General features: G+C 39.1%; 2 protein-coding genes across 6 annotated transcripts in view; one reads left to right on the top strand and one right to left on the bottom strand.

Moving 5' to 3' along the window:
* Nucleotides 1–19,899, top strand: part of snrpa (small nuclear ribonucleoprotein polypeptide A) — a 286,754-nt gene that overhangs the window by 40,338 nt on the left and 226,517 nt on the right. The window lies entirely within an intron of this gene.
* stx1a (syntaxin 1A (brain)) overlaps nucleotides 1–19,899 on the bottom strand; it is a 64,314-nt gene that overhangs the window by 12,531 nt on the left and 31,884 nt on the right. For all 5 annotated transcript variants that reach the window (XR_011917130.1, XM_072392372.1, XM_072392371.1 and 2 more), the window contains 3 exons: nucleotides 5,077–5,151; nucleotides 3,845–3,918; nucleotides 2,673–2,781 (listed from right to left, as the gene is read on the bottom strand). Coding sequence is in view for 4 of the 5 variants with exons in the window: in XM_072392372.1 (XP_072248473.1) it covers nucleotides 2,673–2,781; nucleotides 3,845–3,918; nucleotides 5,077–5,151 (258 nt within the window). In the remaining variant the exon portion in view is untranslated. The remainder of the gene's footprint in view (nucleotides 1–2,672; nucleotides 2,782–3,844; nucleotides 3,919–5,076; nucleotides 5,152–19,899) is intronic.

Consider the following 19,899-nt stretch of genomic DNA (forward strand, 5'->3'; position numbering starts at 1 on the left):
AGGTTCTTTAGACCTCCTAGCAAGCCACTGAAGAGCTTTTTTCCCCCCTTACATATGTAGAAGTTGTTACTGTTGCTGATGATGCCACTTGAAAACACTTTGATCTGACTTTAAAGCTTTTTCCCATCTTGTGAGCAGAAACAATACAACCACTCAAGGGTGGGACCAAATGAATTAAAGATGATATGCGATGCATCCTCTGTTTTAGCCATGACTTGCAACTACCTCTGCTCTCCGTTTATGGTTTACAGGAATTATTTAAACCATGACAGAAAGTATCATGAAGATTCAATATTCTAAATTACTTATTAATTATGACTATAAATCCAATTTGGCAGTGAGTCGTATTAATAATTTTGAGCCTAACCAAATGTGTGATACAGCAGTCCTAACTGGAGCTGTTAGCCATGAAAACTGTGGTTTAATTCTGTGTGGACAACTTGTTCATAATGTGTCAGTGTCTAGAGTGAGTCTTTAATAACTACACCACAGGCGGATCCAGGTTTCCCTTGAGGTGAACGGGAAAAGGGAGAAGTAGTGGCCTAATCAATACTAAGTTTGACAGACCAGAGAATGCTTCCCACTGTGTGTGACACTCTTGTATTGATTCACACACTAACAAGTCCAAGGTGTTGAAACAACTGAAATGTGGCCCACTTGCCATATAACCCTAAGGGAATTAAATTGTATTGGATCAAAATATTGACCAAGTGTAACCGGGGGGGGGATTATGAACATTTTACCCTAAAAGCCCCAGTTTATATTTTTCATCTTTGCAATACATAGAATTTCCCCACTGTACTCTTTTTTCATTTAATCTCTGTGTGTCTGATCCATCCCTTGGCAACAGGTGATATCAGCAAAAGCCTCCTGTGACTCCACCAGCTGACAAATATAACCCAAATGGATCTTAGTGAGATCAAGGAAAAAGTGAGTATGGTGTGTGTTTCACTCCATGTGTTAGTCCTTTGATTAACCCCAGTGAGTGTTAATTAATTTGACTGGGACATATTTAGTATACATATACAGGGGGGAGCTCACAGATACACAATAGCTACATGTGTCCACTTAATACTGACAGATGGTCAGAGGAAACTACATTTATGCCAAGCAGCCTGTGACATAACTGCCCTTGCGCTCCTCTGCTCTTACCACTAAATGAGTCATGGTGTTGGTCTGTGTATGCATTTGTGTGCTTTGTATATAAGGTGGCTCTATTGTGGTGACTATTAGGGGCAGCTGGCGTGGTGTAGTCTGCCAGGATGACGTGGGAGAGGCCGAGTCAGTAGCCTGCTCCAGGAGCTTGGGGCCTATAGCTAATACCTGTCCAATCACATTACAGATACAGTGTGACACGAGCAAGAGAAGCTTCAGATCTGAGCTGCAGTAACCTGGCATGTGCATGCATATGGGTGTGGGTGTTGGTGGTAGATGTGTTGTGGAAAGTGGTTTCAGTGTGAGAAGTTGTTTTGGTACACTACATTAGGCAAATTCAAAATAAAATATGGATTGAAAAAAGCAAAACCTCTCTTAAAACATTTAAAAACTCTATACTATTTTCTCTATAAGTGTAATAATGGTTGGATGCTCTCTAGTTTTTTTGTTATGCTGTCACTTGGGTGTTTAATGTGTTTTATCACACATTACAGTTGCTGTGCATATCTGCCAAGCACTGTCATTAATTATAAATTCAACAGACAGAGAACAAGCAGGATGAACTCAGAAATAGAAATAAATAGACTGAATATATTTGCAAAAATTGTATATATTATTTTACGCATCAATCTGTCGACCCAGTGAGCTGAACAAAAGCTCAAAGAGAGTGTACGCCACGCCACGGTAAAAGGTGTGTTTTGTAATTTCAACAAAAGGTGGTGTTGGATCCTTTTGGTGCTGTTGGTCGTGGGGTGGGGCCTTTACCGACTGATTTGTTCTGTAACATCCCATGGATCTTTTATTGGATTGAAATCAGGGGAGTCTGGAAACTGGGTCAATTCCTTGAGCTATTTGTACTCCTCATGCTGTTTCTGAGCAGTTTTTGTGGTGCAGAGGGCACATTGTCCTGCTGAGGGAGAATACTGCTGTCCAGGAGTCTGTTGCCTCAGGGAGGGCATGTTTGGTCTGAATCAGTGTTTAGATAGGAGGTACTTGTCAAATTAATATAGTTATTATATAGTAAAAATGCATAAAACATCTAAAAACTAATTATGATTACAGCATTTCATCCTTTCTGGTATAACATAAGTCAATGTAGCAAGGGTTCCCTCTGGGTACTCCGGCTTCCTCCCACTGTCCAAAAACATGCATGTTAGGTTAATTGGTGACTAAAATTGTCTCAAAATTGCCCCAAAATTGTCCTTAAGAGTGAGTGTGAGCGTGCATGGTTGTTTGTCTTGTTTGTCTCTGTGTGGCCCTGTGATGGACTGGCAACCTGTCCAGGGTGCACCCTGCCTCTTGCCCGATGACCACTGGGATAGGCTCCAGATAGGCTCTAAAATATTTTTAGCACAAGATCACTGAATTTAAGCAAATGTTCGACTGAGTTTCTATTCAAAAGCTTTGAAACACTGCAGCCCTGAGAGTACGTGTCAAAGTTTTGGATCCGTGCATACTGACTTCATAGATCAGTAAGTATGACAAGCGGCAGAGGGTTTACGCTCCAAGTTACTCACTGATCTCCAACTGTCTCTGAATGCGTCCCTTGCAGCGCTCCCTGTAGTCCGACTGGGTGGTGTTGTATTCTGACATGACCTCGACAAACTTACGGGACAGAGTGGAGTGCTGGAGAGACAATGAGGAACAACAGAACACTTTACCTCAATGTGCTTGCTGGCAACAGTAGACACTTAATTAATGGGTAGATTTAATGTTAAATGAGCAAGCGGTGGCAAGGTGTTAATGCACAACTATGGCTATGTCCAAAATGCACTTAACAGAGTCACACTAAGCACATTAAGCCCACTCATACTGGACTGAAAAAAATTAAATACACTCATGTGCAGCAAGCATGCACATGAGAAAACACTTGATTCCACTTGATGAACACTAGTGTTCTGGTAATTGAACGGTTTTATAATGTGATAAAGTGCAATGAGAACATTTAGAAACTGCTCACAGATAGAAAAAACAAAACAAAAACAAGGTTAACCACAAAAGAAGTGGATTCAGTTTTTTTTTTATAAGAAATAACAGCGTCCCACCAAGAGATCAAAGGGGACACAGGTCTTCATTTCAGTAGCTGAGCAAATATTGCTGAACGTGATAGCAAACGACTGCATTACCATTCCAATACTTCCACTTGCATATGACCTTGTGAAATTTAGCTTCCTCTTCTTATGAATTGCTCTTTGGGTTAAACAATGTAAAGCTGAATGAACCGAATATTACAACTGGCTGTTGCATAGCATAGCAGAATTAGTGTTGCAGAGTCAGAGCAAACAGAATCGTCTGCTGGCAGGTGTGAGATATGGGCAGATTATCATACTCATAAATTCCCACGTTCACTGAATGAGGAGTATTTTGTAAGGTCATATCAAAGGCATATTAAGGCTACAAGAGTGTTTATCTTTGTGGCAAAATAAGAATATGTACAACTTTGAGGAACACAGAACTTTTAGGGGATTAATATCTGCTCGAGTGGGACTTTAAATTAATTTGAAGTAAATTTGAGGTTGTAGATTACTTTAAAAAGGTTTCAACTAATGTTTAGTTGTCAGAGGTCTTTCACTGGATGTTATTTCACTGATGTTGGCACACATACTGTATTTTGTTATTATGTGATATTTAATGCAAAAGTAACAAAGAGATTTAGTTTAAAACCAGTTATCTGTTGCTTGAACTGTACCTGTGTTTTACGTATCCTTAGATCAGCTGATGACCTATTCTGCCCCTCTTCTTGCTCAATAGTTTGCTGGATACCTAGAAAGAAAAACAAAAATAAATTGCTTCTCGATGGTTTGCAATTACACCACACAGATACGATGACTTCTTTGTCCTCAGGGACTAAGCAGAAGTCGGCTAACGTTCAGAAACTAATCATGGCAGCTGACTGGAGATGATGTTGATGTCGCTAAAATCACAAGAGACTGACAAGAGAAAATGTGCTCAGTAAAGCTCAGGGCTATCTGACAAATAGATGACAACATTAAGTCCTGAGGTTGTAAAATTGATATAAATTGACTGACTGACTGAAAATCCCTAACACTGGAGCTCATAGATTATCGTTAACTATCATGTAAAATACCAACCATTTGCCAGTTCCAACATGATGCAAAACAATAAAATGCTATCATGTTGCCAGTTCATAATTTGACCATAACAAACAGTTTCCTGCTGTTCCTTGAGCTTGTCTGATGAATTCAGCGACTGTGCTTTCTCGAGGAAACTCTTAAGTCCCCTTGTTATTCCAGTAAGAACTTTTGGTTGGCATCCACAGTCACCAGGATACTGATTTAGACACTGTTGCTAATTTGTTGTTAACTCTGGAGTGTTTTCAATTGCCTGAGGGAAACAACCAATCACAGATGTGGCGAAAATCAACCAATAAAGGCTGATTACAGTGCTGCTGAGCCCATCAACCTATTACTTGCTCTTGTCACACGCGGGACTAATTAGACATCACACAGACTTTGAACTGGTGGGCAACAGTCCACACTATGTCCAGTGTCACTGATTTGGACATTTGCTTTCTTACATACAGCTCCTCTGGGTAATGTCTGGAGAATTTTTGGGTTGTAGTTCAAGTGTGATAAGAGCTTGCGAAAGAAATAAAGCATCTAGAACAAGATGTGCTTCTGACAACTGTTTGTGTTTGAGGGTTTAATTAGTTTTGCAGAACAGTAAACAACAGGGAGTTTAAAGAGCACATCCACAGCCAAGTTAGACAGAAATTACTCAACCAAATTGTAATAAGTTCTTTTCCGTGTTCAAAATTTAGCCTTTCTGTGCAACTTTGCTGAAACTCAGACAAACGACTACAAAAACATAAGCTTGCTTTGGGAAAAGAAAAAGTTTACTTGGCATAAAGTAATTATTAGTTGCAACGGTAGAGGAAGAAAATAGAAAAAAAGTACTTACTCTTTAATTTAGAGCGTATTTTGTTTGCCAACTTCTTGATGTCTGCCATTAGATCCTCAAGCTCGGCTTTAGTCTCTGAGGAGAGGAGAGAAGTACAGAGGAATTAGTGGACTCATGTAACTACATATAAATAAACCTTGTGACTCACCCACATACACAAATCCATGTCGAGTAAGTGTTCCAGAGACGGAGTCAATACTGAGACACAGGTACTGTCACTCTGAACAGGAACCAACATTTCATCGACTCCAGACCACAGACCACCAACATTCCTCAGACTTTTGTCTTCACTTCAAATACACATTATACTGCACATTATAGAGACAAAAGCACTAAAGTCATGTGGGTAGACAGGTGAGTGTGGAAAACCAAGCTCTGCTATTTTGGTGATAGCACATACCACTGCCAATTTTCTCAATAGAAATTGCACAGTAGACACAAATGCAAGCTAGAGTCCTTTCGGGACAAGTATACAGATAAAGTTAATTGATATGCCACATGGAAATGTGTTTACAGCCACTTTAAAATGCAGAGCCAAAATCCTATGGTCATTCATCAATTTCGAGACCCGATGAAGCATTTTTGTCAGTTTACTGAAGAAAAAATACTAAATGTTAAAAATCTGACCCCTTGATGCTTTTCTTCAACTGACTGAAGTAAATAACTTTGGATCGGTCAAACGAAAAAACAAACCTTTTAACATTTCTGAAAGTAAAAGTGTACTCTCTTGAATAAGGGAAAATTGAATTTTGTCACTATTGTTTGGCATTTTATAGACGTAACAATTACATGAGAAGTTCCCTTCTCACCTGTTCTTATACCTCTGCACCTCTGGCTAGACACTGCGTGGGTGTGCCTGTGGAAGCGCCATCATTGTTGGCTCCGCACATACAGTAACAGTGGGGGGTTAGATACTGTTTGATTATCAGAGCTAGAGCCTTGTGTTGTATGATTTATCTCCTTGGCTGTTCTATAAATATTCTGGAGCAGCAACAGTATAAGTCTATTGTGCAAAAGTGTCCACAATATATCTTTTACAAACACTAACTAGTTTATATGCTATGTAGTCAACTTTGACTGTCCAAAATCACAGATATCAACTTATTAGCCATTATTATATTGTGGCTAGTCAGAATCTTTATTAGATATATACAGTTTAAAATATCTATAGTGTCTGAGTGACAGAGATATCTGTGATTCAGTTTTGACTGGTCAAAATAAAACTGTCCAATTATTTTTGGTTATCTAAGTGGGATGCTACCCGTGCATGGCTTCCCACTAAATCCAAGCAGAGCATTTGAGCAGGGGTAACAATGGGTAACAAACGGTGATGACAATTGCTGTTGAAGATAAGATATATATACAGTGCCATGAAACAGCAACAGCTTCTATTGTGCATAAAATAAAGCAATGGAAATACTGTCCAACACCAGTTGCTCTAACACTTTGGTAAACCAGTTCACCGGTTCAAGGCCATCAACAACTTTTGCCTACCATAGATTCCAATATAACCACAGATATCTGCAGCGAAATACTTACAACTTCATCATTTTATGCATAATATACTACAACACAATTATTGTGTTTATTGTGGATTAAAAAGCACAATAAACTGGATTGGTAAAATAATAAAGATGTAAATGTGAAGGTAATGATGTTCTAAAGTTTTACTAAAGGTTTTTTACTGGCACTATGGTGTTGTCCGCTTTGGTTTACAGTATCCAGTGGTTTGCTGGGAAGGAGCTGTCCTGGAGAGGGACAAAAAAAGAGGCTGAATAAATGCATCAGGAATGCCAGTTCTACCCTGGGGTGCCCACAGACTCAGCGAACAAAACCTAACCAAGCTGGCATCCATCATGGACAACACCTCCCACCCCCTGACGCAGTGAGGGTCCTGAAGCTCCATCAGCGACAAGTTCATACACCCACAATGTACAAAGGAGCACTTCTGCAGGCCCTTTGTACTGTCGACCACAAAACTGTATATTCACCACCAGACATAGAAACAATTTCACTTAATAGATTTTTGAGGTGCATCAATATCGGGAATAATATTGACAATTCTTTTTTTGAGTAACTGTCATTTTAACTTGTCATATTATTAATGACACAGTGAGGAACTGAGGTTAAAAAAAATGATGTTACATCTTTTCAAGGTAATCTTTGTTTCAGAAGATAAACAGTTGGACCTTGTTTAAAGTTGAGACATTAAATCAGAGTTTCTCTACTCAGGTCCTCGGGGGCCACTGTTCTGCAGTGATTTTTAAATTAAATGGCTCTTCCCAACAGCTTGTACTCAAATTTTGCACAAGCCTGTAAATGACTCACATTACATTTCCAATGTGCATTCACTAAAACCATGTTCCTTTTGTTGCTAACACCTCAACATGTAAGCAGACAAAGCAAAGTATACTTCGATTAGCTGTCATGGAGACTGCTTTCTCTCACTGTCGTTCTCAGTACTTGGTGTGAAAAGTTTGCGCCACAGCCGTAGCTCATCATCCACCTCCTTCATACACACCCGTTGCAGCATCCAAACACTGCCAGATAGAAGCACTGCTGTCGCTGTCAGTACAGGTTGTTTTGCTATCTTAAGTAACGGAAAGTTACTAACAGTGTCTTCCTTGTTAGATTCACTGGAGTCATATCTGATGAGAGATTCTGGATTTCACCACACCAAACAAATTTAGGACACTACAACATATCAATCCAAAACATAGATCCTCAAGTCATGAAGCCACGAGGCCAAGCCTTGAACTCTTAGGACAATACTTCCCTGCAAATTTCATTCACCTTTGTAAATAAATTTCCCAAAATATGCCAAAAATGAGTCTGCTTTTGGGAAGTTTAGTAGGTTTAATTTAGGTAAACATTATTCATATTCAGCCTGTGGTTTATATACCGTAATCATTTAAATTTGCATTTAGTTATATAGAAGTAGTAATTATGCATTCAAAGCCTAACAATACTTACTCCTCAACCCTTTGTGCAATTCTTAAAATGTTGTGGTCTGGGGCTCTAAATATAGAAATGAAATATTCCTCACATGTCTGCACAATGTCATCGCTGACTGAATTACTGAGGAACAGGTCTGCTTGAAGCTTGTCTGGGGCAGAATAAATGTAGTCAAGTGAGTAAATGTCAGTCACATCATGACTGTACGTCTGCAACAACATTATAGCCTTACCATTGCAGATAAAGCTGTGTGCGGCAGTGTCTAAGGACACATGGTGGACATGTGTAGCACAGACTGAAAGAAATGTCGGTAGTGTCCTGTGTTCAGCAATTGAACTGCAACCAGCCCACACCATTTAATAGGTCAGTTTGCAGATCAATAACAGCCCACACCATGACACTGGTGTGCGCTGTTATCGATCTGCAAACTGACCTATTAAATCGATACTAGAGCAAGTTTTCTGCCCAAACCTCCAGCGCATTGTGGTGACTTGTTCCCAGAAATGCCCAAAGAAATTAGGCTCTGATCGGTAAGGAAATATCTCTGCCGACAGTAACAAGCTACAACTTTGACATGGACAACTCCAGACACAGACTAGCAAAGAAGGGCATGAGAAAGCAAGAACATTACATTGATGGTAACTATATAACAGTGTCTAAATTGAACTGTGTCTAAATTGAACTGGGTACAGTACTGCCCCTCTGTGCGGAAGCGTGTTATGGTGGAGGGCACATTTGTTACTCACTTTAGGATCATTGTCAAATTAATTTCTTATTTCTGAGCATTCTTCTGTTTCAAAAAAACTTGTTAAAGAAGAAAAAAGAATATTATTTTCTGACAACATAACCTTCTGTTATGTGTTGTAACTAAAATAAAATAAATACATTTTTAAAATCATCTTAAACAGGAGTGGTTCACATCACTTTCACCATTCTGTAAATACATAAGGATGTTACAGTAAAGTATTTCCAACCTCTCACTTTAATTTTCACTGCAGAGCAGAAAGAAATCTAAGAAAACAGACTTTCACACATGCCGTCTTTGTTTCTCTCACTTACGCAAGCTTGCACAGCTGCTGTTATAAGGACCTCACCCAAATTTGGTCCTTATCTTTAACCTCTAACCAGTACGCCAAAATGTATATTTTTCCTCTACAAGATTGGGGATTAGTTCCTGTGAGGACAACTAATCCCAAGAAGTATAAAGTTTATATTAGGAAAATACAAAAACTGGTCATATGTTAGAAAGCCATGGTAAGACAGCAAAAAATTTAAAGAATGAAATAAAATAAATTTTAAAACCAAGAAAGAAGGTCCTTATAAGTAACTTCAGTCAGTTTATTAAATCATTCTAAACTGCCTGCAGTTGTTCTTGATAAGGAGTTTATTTCTGCATGTTTCCTGATTCTTTAAGGCTGCATAAATCACAAAGATAAATTAGTGACAGTGGTAGCCCTGCTGAACCGAAACTCACAGCAAACATCTGAACCCAATTACAGACAGAGCCTCATGGATAATTTGATTATACAGTACGAGGGAAACTTCAATCATTGGTACATGTTCAATTATTAAAGCATAATATTTGCCCATATTTTTCAATAAAAAGGAAGCTTAAGAAATATGAGATAATCATATCATCTCCTCCTCAACCGCTGCACAGCAAATTCAAATTATATGAATGCTCTTCATGGCAGTTTGAGATATCACACTTTGAGGATTTATGCCTACTAATACCAGCAAGGAGAAATCCTCTGACCATGTTGGATGACAATGTAAAACTGTTTCGTGGAGATGGTGAACGTCTAATCGATCAGCAAACCACACCAAGCTTTTAATCTGCTTAACAGATACATCAGTCAGTGGTACATACAGCAAAGTATGATAACACTGGGATCATGCAGAGCGCTGGCTGATAACCTCAGATTCAATCAGAGAACAAATTAGATCACTTCACATCTAGCTGCAAAGGTCAGACATGCAAAATATTAAAATTCATAAAGCATGGCCTCAAAATAAAAAGAAACATTTTTCCCTCTATGACACCTTGCTAGAGGGACAATTTATAGAAGTATCGGTATATTTTAGTCTTAGGGATGTCCTGATAAGATGCTTGTAATCAGACTAGAGTCCAGATCAAGACTTGTTTAACTCATCAGTATCAGGACAGTTGCACATTAATAAAGATGACACATGGATGCAGCATGGCTGCCGCACCTTAATACAGCTGCCATAAAGCCCTCGACAGAATGTCTGTTCCATCGAAATACTTTAAACTGGAAAATGAGAGCAGAGAAAGAGCCACTTGCAATGTCTGCAGCTTGAGTATTTTGCAAAGTGGTCGTGAGAGAGTTTTATTTAATACTTTTGGAGCAATGGTACGCCCTACCTTTTCAGTTCTACACATTCAACACAGCACTATCTTAAATGTACAAAAAAACCCTACAAGATTCTATCTGATGTGACCCCAGTTGGTTATATCATTTGGTATTCTGATGTTTGCCCGATGAGATTGTTCAGTCGAAATGCACACTGGATTGTCTACTCATTTGATCAAAAGCATAGAAAGTTGCATATCTAGCAATTCTGTGGCTCTCATACAGCAGAGAATATAAAGCACATGATCGACGAGAGGCTAAATGCATGTGAAATAGGAAAGCAGCGTGTCCACGAAATTCTGCAGGATAGTCCGAAAAATACAAAAAAGCAATGGATGATATGGGGTTACGGAGTATGTGCTGCTTCACACACACATTCCAGCTACTTGTACACGAGGGACTACTCTCCCAGTGCAAGTGTAACAGACAAAGCAGCTACAGCAAGGAAAATAGTTGGCCATTACAAGCATTCACCACAGGCCTCCGCACATCTGGGAGATATCCAGATTGATATGAAATTTCCTGCAAGTTAGGTGCAACAGCACTCAACTCATGAAGCAGAGCTTTAAGGTACAGCATGAGCAAATGGTGTTTCCTTACTGCTCTGCAGAGCACCTGAGGTGTCAAGCATTGGTGTTATAACGTCAATGTAGTTTACAACCGTGTGCTGTAGATTTATGTAAATATCAAATTAAGAACTGGTATCGACTGGTATTTGATTTTAAATGACTCAGAGGATAAAAATCTGGATTGGAAATCCCTGATTAGTACAGCAGTACACACCACCAATCCCCATCTTTACCACCCATTCATGACACAAAGTGACACACAACTGTTCAAAATTAAACTACGAAATGAGGAACTTCTGTCCTCAACAGACAATATGAGAAACAACAGTGCAGAAATATTAATTAAATAACAGACAAGGTATGTGTTGAAGAGAGTGAAAAAAGTAAAACAAACTCTTGAAAGAATAAAATAAATGATTTACTTACTTTAGCACGTCTCTTGCCTCAAAGATTTCGAGTTTAAAGGGATACACGTCAATAATCAAGGTGAAGTAAAACTTTACTAAACTCCCAAATGTGCAGCTGAAAAGAGTCCTGAACAAATGCACATACAGTTCAGTCCATCTTGAGGAACGTTTGCCCAAATATACATTATTTTGTTGTTTTTCAGTAATTATTTGCCAATAAGAAATGGTGTACACACTGTTTCGCAGACAACCAATGATAATAACAAGTGTGCAGCAGTTCATTTCATGGTGGAGGGACAGAGAAGCCAATCCTATCGGATGGCTAAAGAGGAAATTAACTCGAATAAATCAAGTTTTTGAAACACAGGAAACGGAATTCTCTAGAAAGAGCTAAAGATGAACATGTTTTGCAGAAAACACTGGCAGTATTGCCGTATCACTGAAATACATTTGCATAAAACTGTTTCTCTTGTCAGTAGTTTTGTTGCAAGCAGCCATGCTGAGTTTGTCAGGATCAGGCAGAGATCTGAGGTTGTGTGCTGATGGCCTCAGGACAAGAAGAATTCAGTAAGCAGGGTTGAGTGGCATGTGTGTGTGCGCAGAATAAGAGCTGCTTCACAAAAGGTTTTCATATTGGCATTACTTGAGATTAAGAGTAGATGACTGGGGGCAATAGGAGGCTAACTTTCTCTGTCTTCACTCATTTTAAATGTAAGCCTGCACTCTCACAGCATAGCTGCTGACATCAAGCTGCTTTTATTGTTTGAGATTTCAGAAAAATATGTTAATGAGAGCCATTATATTGTAAATTGATGTTTATGCCTTATATTTAATGACAGAAAGTGGTTGAGTGGTGTGAGGTTCGCACAGGTTGGAGACGGGACTCCGTCCCTTCCCCTGGTTGGTGAGAGCTTCCTCGTAGCCATACTCATAAAAAAGACCTAGTCATGCTGCTAAAGTGTTTTAATACAGCAACAAATATGTCACTAAAAGAAAAAAAGCATTTGTGATTGCAGACACTGACATCAGCCTACATTCACAGGTAAAGTTCAGATATCAGAGAGGTGTTACTATATGAGGCAGATGGATCATAATCATGAGTTAATTGTTCTTGTCAGGCATGTTCAGACCAATTAAGTCTTACTGTGGAAGCTTTACTGCCAGTGGGATGAAAAAAGTACTCTCACTTAAAATAATAAGATCGACTATGAGATTAACTATTCTCAATGAGACAATGTTAACTTACTACTTCAACATTTTATTTAATTTGAACTTATTTATTAAGTTCTGGTCAACCACAACAATCTTCCTGTCGCAAAGAGCATAAAAGAAAGTTTGAAGTCTTTTTAAAAATAGCCCAGTTGTTTTCTTCAAGTTTTGTGTCATGTGGCTTAATGGATTTAATGGTGCTTTTACTTCACCTGTTTGATTATTTGTGTAGGTCCTTTATATCAAGTTCAAAAACATATCCATTTAGGTTACTCATTTCAATACAATAGAATAAGACAAAAGCCAGAGGTAAATAGTTCTCACAGGCACTGTACAGTCTGTGACTGTACGGTTTACAGCTTTCTTGTTCCCGTTCCTTGTCTATAGTATAGCCAGCATCATCTGCATTTTTGGATTTCAGCGTGTTCTTTGTGTTACCCTTTTGACCTCAAGCTTGTAAACACTTTGATGTTTAACTTGTTATCTTGTCTCCAGTGAAATTCTCCTGGTTCATTGTAAATGCATTCGACACATGAATTTGGACACTGAGAAACCAAGTAAAGCAGGTCAGAGTTTAAATTTGTTAATAAGATGGACACAAGGGTTTGATGGATTTATCTGGATTATGTACAGTGAGACAGGTGCTTTCTATCTGCAGGGAAAATAACAATCTCAGTTCCACTTTTAGGACTTGATCTGTTAGCGGTTTGCACAGATTGGAAAGCAGCTACACTTTGTTTACTTTCACATAAACAAAAGAGGGTAGCTTTTATTTAAGAATCTTTGAGTAAAGGTTCAATTTTCTTATGCGCACAAAAATGAAACGCACCTCGAACACGCACATGTGCGCACTGGTTTGACACTCTTACTATGGAAAAGCCGCTCGCTCGCTCGCTCCTAAGTAACCATAGCAACTTCTTGTAACCTGTTCCAAGAGAGCTGCTAACAGCATCGCAGGGATAGTAATATGACACAGTGCTCAGTTTTAGGGTGTACATGAAGTGTATGTCTGTGTGTGGTATGTCTTTTAGGAGTTAGATTTGATTTCTCTCTCTTACTGAACAAAGGAGACCAACCTGCCCGATCAAGTGTCTATTCAGCCTCATTATCTGCTGTGTGAAAAGAGGAAGAGTGCTACCAAAGATGAATAAGTAGAGGGAGAAGTGAGAGGAAAGCAAATTAGAGGGCAAAACTGAGGAGTCAATTGAGCTGTGGCTTCACACTCCATCCCTCTCCCAGACGCTATCAAATGGAATCTTCAGGTCACGCTTGTTGCCATCATTAAGACTGTGTTGCTATGGCGATGTGCGCAGTTGGTCCTCTCAGCAGCTTCAGATTGTTTCAAAGTGACAGAGGGAAGGAGAGCCAGAGAAACGCTCCAAGGCAGGAAAGAATGTGGAAACTAGAAGAGAACCAGTGCGAGCATGTAAGACAATAGCAACAATGTGGGAAATTTATTCCACCGTAATGAGTTTATTTGTTTTTCAAGGCAATCCATGGCCCTTTTTTTTTTTTTAAAACTTTACTTGTAAATTAAAAACACAGAAGAAAAGTGAGAGAGAATAAAGAGGAGAAGCAGGTTTCATACCACAGTTTCTCTGGGTAACAGAGCAAACAGTAAGGCTAACAAGAGAAGGCAAGAAAATGCTGTAAAGAAATGCAGTCGATTCAGGTTCATTTGGAAACCATTTTGCACTGGTATATTGATTTTTAAGCTCTGAAATAGGTAAACATAGTTGTTAGTTGTACTTTAAAACAAAAACATGATAATATTCCTCAACCCAACCTACAGGTTTGATGTTTTAACAGGGAGTAAAACAGCAAACTGAAAGGAAACAGGCATACACGGAAGTTATTAAAATAAAAGCCCCAAACTGGTCTCAAATTTACTCTTAATTATTCAATGTCCTCCAACTTCTCTTCTTCCTACTCCCAGTATCCTGACAAGGCTCTTGTTATCTAAATCCTACAGAATGAGGTAGAAGCGTTTACATTTAGTGTCAATATTGCCACGGCAACTGAGTCAGGGCACTGACTCCGATGACTCCTGGCTGTGTGCTCAAAGTTTCCCCACAAAGCACTATGAATGTATATAGCTATATTTCTTTTTAATATAAAATGAGTAAGAAGCATATTGTATAAAATCACAGCTTTAACACTGTTTATTCTTATAACTGCAGGCACAAGACAAATGCACAAGTTGTGTAAAATACAAAGAAGAAAGTGCTGAATGTAATATAATTAATGTTAAATGAGAAGAAAATCAGAACAAAGCAGGTTCAAGGGTTCAAAGCACTGTGTTTACCTATTTGGGTAAAAAAACTTTAAATACATCGGCGATAACGGTGCAGTGCAGAGAAAATGACCCGAACAGTGTCCAAAAGCGTTCTTTCATTCCGACGATCCCATTGTTAGATGAACTTGATGTGATACTTCAGTACTCGACGGTGAGCGGGCCTGTCATTTTGGAATTGGGAAAACAATCAGTCACAAGATCAGAAACACAATTAGTCAGGCGATTTGATTGCCTGCGATGTTGCTTGAAAACTTGAACCATTCTCAACTTTTCACCGCAAGTTACGCAGGAAAAAAGGAACGCTGACCCAGAATTAAACCTGACAAGGCAAAATGTCACCCTGTTCAAAACGAATGAGAAATAAGACAAATTCAGGCACAGTGCTAAAGTGTATCTCAGAGATTTTTCAGAGTTTGATAAACCTTTTTATTTTTTTGATAATCTGGGTATAGAACAGGCTTGTGTCTTCACCTAAAAAGAAAAAGAATTTTGATCAAAAGCATTTACATTACAAAAAAAAAAAAAAAGAAAAAAGAAATTAAATAAAAAAAATAGACCATATCTTGACTTTGGCTTTAGGTGCAACATTGGTCGGGCTGCACTTTAAACTACAGAGGCATATTTAGATTTAGAAAGACAGAAAACTAGACAGAAACAAAACTTACTAAATAAACACAAGCTCTTCCCAGTTTCAGTCCAAACACTTTAAAAAAGTTGACCTTTTAGGAACGTAATTCTGTTAAGAACTGGACGCAGAAGATCTGAATCCAGGCCTTTTTAAATCCAGCCTGTCTGACAAGTTGCCTGATTTGTCTGGTATTCATCGCTCCAGTGAGCAGTTCAAGGGAAATAACAATAGCTGTCATCAGCATCAGGAGCAACACCAACATCACTGCCATGCTACACAGCACAACAGAGATATTTCAAACTGATAATGTTCACTATTACTTTAAAATGACTCCAGAGTCATGTCCTCAGACTTTAGAATCATGACTGCTGAATGGAAAATGAAAGGAACATCCTGGAATGTTTTTACTTTGTGTCAATCTGCCTCTAAAACTCCATCAAAACAGATAAGCCTGCAAAGGAATTCAGCTACATTAACCTAAAATCATACTAAATTCAGTTTGAAGGCTCTGGGTTCGAGGGACTGGTTAGGAAATATCACCCTCCACAAATTAAATCAGTTCGCCATGGAACCGCAGCCCTGACTAAAATTAGTTCTACAGTGAAAAAAAAAAATTGCTACCGTATTTTGCGCACTATAAGGCTCACCTGATTATAAAGCGCACCCTCAATTTTGGGGTCCATTTCTGTACTTAACCCATATATATAAGGCGCACCTGATTATAAGGCGTACGTATTACCCAATGTTCTCTGATTGGTTTATCGCTGCCAGCACACGTAGTGCATGTATTACGTCACTGTGTCAGCGGGAACTGGTCCGACGGTCAAGGACAACATTGTCGGTCGTATTTACACTTATAAACTGCACATCTGCATCACCCATCTCAGACTGAAGAACAGGCACTCACTGGGACATGGGCAAAAGCATAATGATGACACAATTCAATGGCTAAGTACGAGCTCCATACACTCTTCGAGTGAATGGCTGGGATCCTCCTGACCCTGGATTCACACCGAACGTAAAGTGAGCGACGGAAGTGGCCAGTTGCCATTCTTTTCCAATGTACGAGAGTGAAGAGGCGCGGCAAAAGTGAACGTGGCGGTGAGCGGCGCAAAGGGAGAGCTGATGCGGAGGGGGCTTAATGCCCCGATGAATGCTCGGTGCTCCCCACGGTAAATTCAAAATGGCGGTATCCGTGACAGACTTTGGAATCCGGTGCACCTTATATGGCGCACGGTCGTTTTTTGTGAAAATGTAAAGCTTTTAGGTGCGCCTTATGGTGCGGAAAATACGGTAATTTAAAACAAAATTTCTGCAACTTCTACACACGTTACAGATAAGTGTTTATAAGGGGAAAATGTTTGTGTTGTCATACCAACAAGTCAAAAATCTGCGATGCATAACTTTAGTTTACGAACAAAAAGTGCGCTGCCCATTAAGTAGAAATCCCTGAACTTCACTGTCTTACTTTCAGGTAGTCAATCATATGGGCAGAGACTGTTACCCTATTGGTCAGGAAAACTAGTTCTGGTTGTGTTTGTCAATCTTGAGTTGAACAGGTATGATTTGTAAGACAGAAATGATCACCACAAACATAGAAAAGCTCATTAAAGTTGCAGATTGCCAAGACAGTTAGTGTTGCTGGTGAGTGTTGTAGTCAAGCGTCAGAGGTATTAGGATGAAGGACTCTGCAGCACCCTGCCAGCACTTTTCTGCTTGGGAAAAAAAAAAAAAGTGCCATTTGAACACAAGCCCTCACTAACTTCCAGGTGTCTCTGCTGGTTGCCAAGCAACTGATCCTGACCAATGACAAATTTGTCACATGATCACTATAAAACAGCGGTTTTGTATTTTTACTTTCTATTAATGTTTTCAGGGATTAAACAAACAAAAATAAACGTGTTAATTAGTGAGATCTGCAGGTGCCGATAGGCAGAATTTGTTATCCTGGTACAGAGCCGAGCTAACCGTTTCCAGTGTTTCTGTCAAGCTAACTTAGCTTGGCTGCCTCAACTTCATATTCATCTCACATAAATGAGAGCTGTGCTCATTTTTTTTTTGTTTTAATGCAAATACAATTTTTCCTTTAGCTCATAACTATTATTGCAACACTACTGCTATACTTTGACTGCCATCCTTGTTATGCTTGTGCAGCATAACAATGAGAAGTGAGACCTTAATCTCACTTTCCCTGTTATTAGTTCTGCTCATCAGGATAATATTGTGCCTCGATCACACATCAGAAACATGAGGATGAAAGCATATTTTCAGGTCTGCATAAAAGATCATCCTGACTCTTTGGGTCAATTCCTTCCTACATTAAGCTTAGATCCTACATTAACTTTGGTTCGAAAGCAGCAGGATGTATCAACTCACGTCTGAAGCCTTTCTCAGTGTCTTTATCACAATCAGCAGTCAACAGGTCCCATTATTACAGCAACACAATCTGTGTCAATCAGTCTGATGTTGGGGTACAATGACATCTGACAAGCTGCTTCTGTTTCCTCATCTCTAACGCCAGGTCAATTGCTGCCATTCCACTCTGCAACTCTCCAACACAGTCTATCGCTTTCTCCCTCTGCTCTCTCTGTAAATGTATTACTGGTCTTTTGTGTGTTTGCTCTTCCTATTGATTGTCTAGAGTCCAGATGTCTGTTTCAGATAGACAGAATTTGAGCTCATTCTTCAAACATGACTGACATTTACCTTCCTGCAGGGACACTGTGAGAACACAGGTAACGACAAACCGATAGCATAGATAAAGTTTAACCACCAAACTATGGGTGAAGAGTTTCAATACTGTGAAGCTCCCTTTCTCTGTTTCCATTGCTGGTATACAAGTATTTGAAATCTTAGTTATAGGCTTTTATATGGGCCAAAAACTTTATGGTCGGACACAATAAATAAATAAATAAATATATATATATATATATATATATATATATATATATATATATATATATATATATATATTCTTGACAGTGAAAACACTGGACCAGCATCTCTTAAGAAACAGCTGTGTTTATGTTTTTTAAAAAAATGCAAGAAGTGTGCCTTCTTAATCATGTTTGAGAAATTAATTTAGGCAAAAGTGGACCCAAATTTAAAAATTTAAGGACAACTCCTGAAGTAGGAAGCATAAAAACCCACAATATTGTCATAACGAAGAGTGAGAATACTTATACACATAAAGTAGATCAGTCTCCTGAATAACAAAACACTTCAAAACAACTTTTTACTTTGCATTATTGAATCATTGTGCATAGAGAAAACACAATACCACACGATATATTTTAAAATTAGTCTGGAAAACTTAAACATACTTGAAAACTATCCATTCGGTTGTAGAACTCAATTTAGTCCAACATTTATCACTTTCATACACTCTCCGCAGGAACTAAAACAGGAAATGATCTTTTTGGGCGCCACTCAGCACGGAGCTTATTCCCTCATTATGTCTTTGCTAATGACCTCCTCTTTCTCTTTAACAACCTCTGTTTTTCTTGCACCATCTTTCAGGACAGAATATCAGGCTTATGTTGAGTTAACATCGTAATGCTGCAGTCGCTTTGAAACCACCCTCCGCCTCCAAACAACTGACAGTGAGATCTAGATCACAGAGCTGATCCTGTACACCTACGCCAGTGTTTCTCAATTCCGGTCCTCATGACCCACTGCCCTGCATGTTTTCAATGTTTCCCTCCTCCACCACACCTGATTCAAATGATCAGCTCGTCATCAAGCTCTGCAGTGGCCTGATAAGGAGCCATTCATTTGAATCAGGTGTGGTGGAAGAGGGAAACATTGAAAACATGCAGGGCAGTGGGTCATGAGGACCGGAATTGAGAAACACTGACCTACGCTGAACGCTGGCTTAAGAGTCAAAAGGACAGAGAGCAGTTAAAGGGATTTATCTGAGTATACGAGTTATCTTACTGACTTTGACCCCAATTGTCTCTGTGAACTTAGCCTTAGACGTGACTGTCCACTTCACTTTCACCTCACTTTCATAGGGATATTATTTTTTCAGCTCAGACATTAAAGGAGCGATCTAAAAGGAAAGGAAATTAAAAGTGATAAGGGAGATGGGAGGAACAAAGAATAAACAAGGCTGGGGGTACTCAGACTTTAAAATATTGGCCAAGGAAGCTGGAGAAGCTTTGGCAAACAGATTGCAGAGGGCTGGAACACACCAGGCCAAAACCAAAAACTAGAAATAGTAACACTCAGTCTGCAATTAAAACAAGCATCTCTGATGCTGCCTGCTGAGGACTTTTAAGAGTCAGAAGGAAGATGCTCTTAAAAACTGTCAGTAAGTCCAACACTGAGTGGTTGGAGAAATGTTAATAAACTCTGAGCTCTAGATATTAAATGATTAAATATG

The sequence above is a fragment of the Leuresthes tenuis genome, unplaced genomic scaffold, assembly GCF_036924035.1.
Source record: "Leuresthes tenuis unplaced genomic scaffold, fLeuTen1.0.hap1 SCAF_9, whole genome shotgun sequence".
Classification (NCBI taxonomy): Eukaryota; Metazoa; Chordata; class Actinopteri; order Atheriniformes; family Atherinopsidae; genus Leuresthes; species Leuresthes tenuis.